Genomic DNA, 6,880 nt, shown 5'->3' with positions numbered 1-6,880 from the left:
AAAATTTTATAAAAATTAAAAAATTAAAAAATTAAAAACATTAAAAAATAAAAAAAAATCAGAAAATAAAATACAATCAGAAAATTCATTAAAAAAAACATCAGAAAATTGAAAAAAAAAATAAAAATAAATCAGAAAATTAAAAAAAAAAAATCAAAAAAAGTAGAAAAAAAATATCAAAAAAAATTAAAAAGTAAAGAAAAAAGATAAATCCCAAAACCCACCCAGCCACCCTCCCACCACCCCGTAACCCTAGCCAGCCACCCTCCTTCTCTTTCCCTGCTGGCGGCCAACCCCCATAACCCCCTACAATGGCCGACCAACACCCGCTCATCCAGGAAACCACTCGGCTGGCCCAAAACCACCTCCCGTAACTACCCCCTCGCTATTCCCGTCCAACAAAACCACCCCCTTCCTCTTCCCCGGCCCCTAAAACAGCCCCTCCTCTTTTCCCCTACCGCCGAAATGGGCGGTTTTGATGGTGGGGGAAAGGAGGGGGGTTGTTTTGAGGGTCGGGGAAGAGGAGGTGGTGGTTATAGGGGTGGTTTCGGGGGTATTTTGGGTCGGCCGGATGGTTTCCGAGCTGGATGGATGTCGGCCGGCCATTTTAGGAGTTTATGGGAGTTGACCGCGGCGTGGAATGGGGAGGGGGTGGCTGGCTAGGGTTACGGGGTGGTAGGAGGGGTGGCTGGGTGGGTTTTGGGTGTTTTTTTTTTTTGTTTCTTTAAATTTTTTTTATAAATATTTTTAATCTTTATTAATTTTTTGAAATTTTTCTAATTGTCTGAATTTTTTTTTTTTTTGTAATTTTCGGATTTTTTTTAATTTTTTTTTAATTTCTGTATTTTTTTTTTCAATTTTCTATTTTTTTCTATTTTTTATTTTATTTTTTTTTCAATTTTCTGATTTTGTTTTTGTATTTTCTAATTTTTTTATTTTTTTTAATTTTTTTTTATTTTGGACCAATCGTGTGTTGACATGTGGCATGTGACCTGTTGTAACAGGTTGTTGACCCATAGTTGACCGGTTGGGACCGTTGGAAGAAAATAAGAGGCAAAGTTGGGACTGTTAGAAAATAATCCTTAGTTGGGATTATTCTAAGTAAATCGCAAATAGTTGGGATTATTAAAGTGCATTTTTCCTTAATATTAAAGTGAAATAATTTTTTTTTTCAACGGTTTAAATAGATAAAAAAAAAATGTATTACAAACTACGAGCCTTGCTAGCTCTTCTAATACAAAGAGAAATTATTAAAATTAAAGTACTTCCATGTTTGATCTTGCCGATTTGAATAATCTACCACTTGTCTTCGAGCATGCGACGAGGAACACACCATTTCATTTATGTATTCCACTTTCCATTGAACTTGGAGAATGCGTTAGTGGACGATGACGAACAAACAATTTTTTTTTTTTTTTTTTGACAGCTGGGGAACAAGTCTTATTAAAAAAGACCCTTACACCCCCACTACATCTGGTATGTACTTCCAGTTTGTGGGAGTGGACTCGATACTAGACGACTTACAACATTGAAACACAGAGTTAGACACATAATAATGACTCGACGTCGTGGACATATAATAACTACTAAAAGACGCAGATTTCTTTCTTGGGTGGCTTGGGGAGTCAAACATAGGATGGTTAACGAACTTCCTCTTCTTACCAACTTGGGACCTACAAACATAAGCAAAATTAGCAAAGGAAACACGGGGATTGGGAATCTCCCTGTGAATAGCTGTCGTCGGTCTGCTTGTCTTCCTTCTTCTCTTATCCTTCTGGTGAATTGTAGTGCTTCTTCTTCCTGTTTTCTGGCTCTTTCTCCTCATACTGATCTCGGTTGTGGAGGGAACTCTGAGTCTACTGGTGGTTGAGGTGATAGGATTAGTGGAAAAATCGTCTTTTGTGGAGGAGAAAATTCCTTCTTCTTCACTCGAGCTATCAATTCCTGAGGTTACATTTGAACTTACCTCCGAACAGTAATCCTCCTCCTTCGAACACACCCCTTCATGCACCTCTTCTTGATCTCTCCTGCTTTCTTCTAGGCTTACACTAATTCTGCTTGTAGTTTTCTCTTTTGGGTGGTTCACTGCCTTCACAACCAGGTAAGAGCCCGACCTCATATCATAGTAATGGATAGGTTTTCCTTGAGCCATTATTTTGTAATCCTTTTTGGAGATCGATAAAAAGGAACCCTGCCTCCTATGTCGGTTTCGAAACCGATATTTGGGCTCCGCATGATCGGCACTAAGGCCGTACTTCAAAGAATCATTTGCATGATTCACGGAGGATCCATTTGAGGGATCCCCAATCTTGTTACAAAAACGGACACTTATCACATCCTCCTCGTGAACATGGGAAGTCATATCCACATCCTCCGAAATACAACTCTTAGACCCACTCCTAATGACGCACTGATCTCGTTCATTGTCCATGTTTGATATGTTCTCGACTTGGAAAGCCCTGTGATTAAACTTCATGGGGGAAGGTAGACCAGCTCCAAGATTTATTGGAGCGTTGAGATCTTCAACTACCAAGCCATGATTAGATGAAGAGACCAACTCCACGGAAGACTTTACCCGTTTTCCTTTCCTATCCTCTAGGATTTGTGGTAGTCTAGAGTTACTCTTCCCTTTTGGTTGCAAGTCTATCACTTTGTCTATAGAGTTCAATTCACGCACAACATCAACATTTTGAGGCTCATATTCGGCGGCACGAGTTAGATCCTTCTTTGCCTCCCCTAGATTATTCATCCCCTTTGAGCAGAATGCTCTTCTATATAAGGCTTTCACATTTCCAGGATTAAAATTCAACACAAATGAGCATAACTCCCTTCCTTGAGCAAATAAATTAAGCTTGATAGCACACAGAGCAAGATTGAGGTTGAGAATAATGGCAAGATCACAAAAACTAGAAGTTTGTTCTTCATTTTCAATTAAAGCAAAACACAAGAGTTTCGTAGCTTTATCGTACTTAGACAAGGCTTCCTCATACAGATTTTTCTTAAACAAAAGGTTACCCTCTTCTTTCATATTAGCACACATTTGCAAAAGATCTTCAGGTTCCCCAAATTGCATCATAAAGTTCAAAAAATCAGACAACTCCTCTCCCACCCCATCATCATCTAGATGAAAATCAATTAACGCAGCTTGAAGACCCATAGGACCCATAATTACTCTAAAGTTCTATAACTTACCACCCCAAGCAAAGAAACCCCAAGAGTCACAAAACAGCTAAGGACAACCAACAATCAAAGAAAGGAAAGAAAAATACTTCAAACTAACTAGACAAGGTAGGATACCAGCTAGTACCTCATAGAAAAACACTCATGAGAGCGGATAATAAGTTCTAGATCGTCGGGGTGAAGACTCGCCGGCGACCAGTGGAGCTGGGGTGGCCGCCGGCGAGCTGAATTAGGTGGGCGTTGTGGTAGTTTTGGAGTTAGTGATGAAAGAGAAGTCGGGGTAGTTGGCAGCTGAAGTAAAACTATCGTTGACGAACAAACAAATTAAGGCATAATTATTAACGAGCAGAAAAGGACACCAAGTGCCTATTACATTAAGTAAATGGGCAGGAAAACAAAGCGTGAATCACCAATTCAAGTGATTCGATACCCTTAACTGTGGGTACCATTGATCTCTTCTCAAAGGAAGAGACCATTGACGTACTATAAACCTCCAAAATTGTCTTTGAAGGCCCCCAAACATTTCATTTTGGGGAGCAGTGTTAAGGTAGGTATTTTCCAAAGTAATAGATTAAAAATCCACTACTAAGTTCAAACAAAGGACATCAAGGGACATCCTTCTGAAACTCCTTCGACCGAAAAAATTGACATAGGAAACTACAAATAAACTACAAGCCCTAACCAACCTTGTCAACCAAATCATACCACAACGATGGAAAATTCCCCACAATACTAAAACTCGCATATCCAAAATTCTTATAAACAGGAGCATAACACACCCATTTAAATCCCCTAAAAAACTTGACAAACCCCAATTAGAACAAAGAGAAACGCATCCAAGATCATCAAACTTGAAGCAAAGACCCATAAAAGCTAGGAAAGCTAAAACCAAACCGTTAAAAACAAGTAAGGCCATAAAACAGGCAAGAAAACAACCAACTTACACCGACCTCCGATTGCGGCCTTTACCGTGAAGGCCAATACTCGACTAACTTCAACGGCGACCACAACAACCAAGAGAAACGAAATCGGTCCAACTTATACGAAACAAAATACAGAGGAAAGGCACGAGAAATAAAGTCCAACGCAAGAAACTCACAAACCCTAACCCTAACTTTACCTTTATCAACTCGGTCTTTCCAACCACCTGTAGTCGGCGGCGTTAGAGCTAGCCGTGGAATCTTGTTTCGTCAACAAAACCTTAAACCAAATTGAAAACCAACCTTCTTACCCTCCAATACCTAACTCACAAGGCTATTACTACTTAAAAACTCTGGAAAAAAATCTCATAAGAACACCTTCACAACTTTGCGGCGAGAAGAGGTTAGCACTAAGCGGAGGTACAAGCCTTTTAGAAGATTAATTCCACTTCGACTTTGCCACTAGAACAAGAACTAAAGAAAACGTAGATGGGGAACCCGCCGGAGAACCGGCCGCGGCGCCGGAACTCCGGAGAGTTCTAGGTTTCAGAGAGGAGGGGTTTTGTTTTTGAGGAGAGAGAACATAGCTTTTCTGTTTTCTATCGTGCTAAAAAAAATTTATAGTGAAATAAATTATTAGAGGTGTTTGATTTGGAAAAAAAAATATTTAAGTGAGGTTTTAAAGTAAATTCTTTAATACTTGTATCAATTACATGAACCAATTTTATCATTATTTTTTTGGGCAAAATCTAATAATACTCCATTTAAAAGGTAATTAGAAAGGAGTTAGAATAATATGTTGGGTAAATGTGTATGGAAAAATCATGAACAACAAATAAAAACGAATATATTTGTCATAAATATAATATTAAAGATTTGGAATAATATTATGTAGCTGTATCAAATATTCACAAAATAAAAAGATTTTGGTTAAAAAGGAAGGGGGAGTTCTAAGGGGGAAAAAACAACACCAGAATGTGACATGTGTCACTCTCAGTGTCTGTTTTATTTGTTAAAAATAATTATTTTGTACAAAAAAAACAGAAAAAAAAAACACTTACTGTGCATGAGAGGGGCCTAAGCTAGTATACTACTAATCATTAACCAACAAAGCCAAAACCAAAGTCCAATAAAATAGGCCTAAATCAATTATACATGGCACTCTCAAGTTAATAAAGACATCCTACAAAATCTCAGTCTTTCCATGTGGGAGAATATTGATATCTAAAGATTGGAGGATTACAAAAATAGGAAAAAAAATAGGGGATGTGCCCAGTTAATCTCTTTGATTGATTTTCAATGTCAATTTTTTTTTTTTTTGGCCAACTCAGCTTATGTACTAAGTAGCTTATGACTCAGATGCGGAATTCTTACACGTAGGATAATGGTTAATTAACTATGCAAGTTTAATCGGTGACTTCATTAAAATGGATGTACCTTGAAGGTGAAGCGCTGTGTATATTAATTGAATGTGTACTGCGTATTAAATGCTAGTTGGTGGTTTAAAGACCCTTGATCGCAGTCTGTCATCATTTGTGGGTAAATACTACTAGCATTTATGGGTAAATAATTTTTTTTTTTTTTTAAAGTTAGGGGTGCACTTTGTGTACAATAGTCTTTTGTACACCACCAATAATATTTTTATGCCAACTAAGCAAATCATATTAAATAGAGGAGGAAAGCTGAAATTTTAAGAGGGAAAATTAGGAGGGATTTTTTTGACTTTTCCCCGGGTAGGAAGCTTTGAAGAGGGACCAATTGGGTTGGCGCCAACATATAGCATTGGGAAATGGGAATTCCATCCTTTCTGCATTCAATTCTTTGACCTTTGTTATGTTCAACCTTTTTCCTTTTTCATTAAAACTCCATTGTTAAACCTTGGTGTGGCTTTTATCTTCTTCTATTGCAATCCATTTATCCCTTTTTTTCCCCTCTCTCTTTATGTTTTAAATCTTGTTTCTGTAATTCCAATTACTAATTTTACCAACCATGTTCTATGATATGTTCTAATTTGATAATATTTTCATAATTTATTAGCAATTTTTCGCTTTTTAGGAGATGATTCATCATCTATCTTTACTCACAGCGACAACAAAGAAATTAGGCGCACAAAATAAGGACTAGCAAAAGAATTTTTCAAAAAATAAAATGACTAGCAAAAGAAAGTGGAAGTTGGGAAAGAATTAGGCGCACTAATGAAGAATTAAAGTCGCTGTGGAAATTTTATTAACGGAAGAATATTATGATAGGGGTGCCAGCTAGACAAGGAAAAATTAAAAAATAAAAATTGTAGAAGCTTAAATCGTAAGCCTAAAGTTTTGATATCATGTTAGATCTTGTGAAACTCTTCAAATTGGATTGATTTTCAGAGTTAGGAACCTCAAAAGATAATTATACAAAATTTATCACATATATTGTAAAATAAGAGAATATCTTATCATATATTCTATAAGTTGATTTAACTCAATATTACTATGATTAAATTTGAGAAAGAGAAAAAAAATGGATTTAATTTCGTGCTAGCATTTTGATTTTAATCTCAACATTATTTCGTCACATCCAGAAATTGAAACAAGGAAGGTTTTTACGTTTTAGTGTTTGGAGTAATGGTTGATTATTGCCTTGCAAATTCATAACTTTGAAGAATTTATAAGTTGATTGTCTTGCCACAAATGGCGGATGAAGCTAAAAGAAGACTGAAGCTAATTTCCTAAAGAGTTATTTCATGGTTGTTAATTTCGATTTTTTTAAAACATAAATGATTCGTACTATTTTTTTTT

At 36.7% G+C, this 6,880-nt stretch overlaps 1 protein-coding gene across 1 annotated transcript; it reads right to left on the bottom strand.

The window, feature by feature from the left end:
* Positions 1-1,337: 1,337 nt before the first annotated feature.
* On the bottom strand, positions 1,338-4,677 carry LOC145636135 (uncharacterized). Its single transcript, XM_081687598.1, has one exon. It carries the CDS (start codon positions 3,164-3,166, stop codon positions 1,457-1,459), a length of 1,710 nt encoding a protein of 569 aa, XP_081543724.1. The 5' UTR covers positions 3,167-4,677; the 3' UTR covers positions 1,338-1,456.
* Positions 4,678-6,880: the final 2,203 nt, after the last annotated feature.

This window comes from Chenopodium album, chromosome 6 (genome assembly GCF_948465745.1).
Source record: "Chenopodium album chromosome 6, dcCheAlbu1.1, whole genome shotgun sequence".
Taxonomy (NCBI): domain Eukaryota; kingdom Viridiplantae; phylum Streptophyta; class Magnoliopsida; order Caryophyllales; family Amaranthaceae; genus Chenopodium; species Chenopodium album.
This window is presented reverse-complemented; position numbering and strand designations above follow the sequence as displayed.

Excerpts from the sequence above, each read along its gene's own strand:
- LOC145636135 (XM_081687598.1), bottom strand. The coding sequence starts at position 3,166 with ATGGGTCCTATGGGTCTTCAAGCTGCGTTAATTGATTTTCATCTAGAT.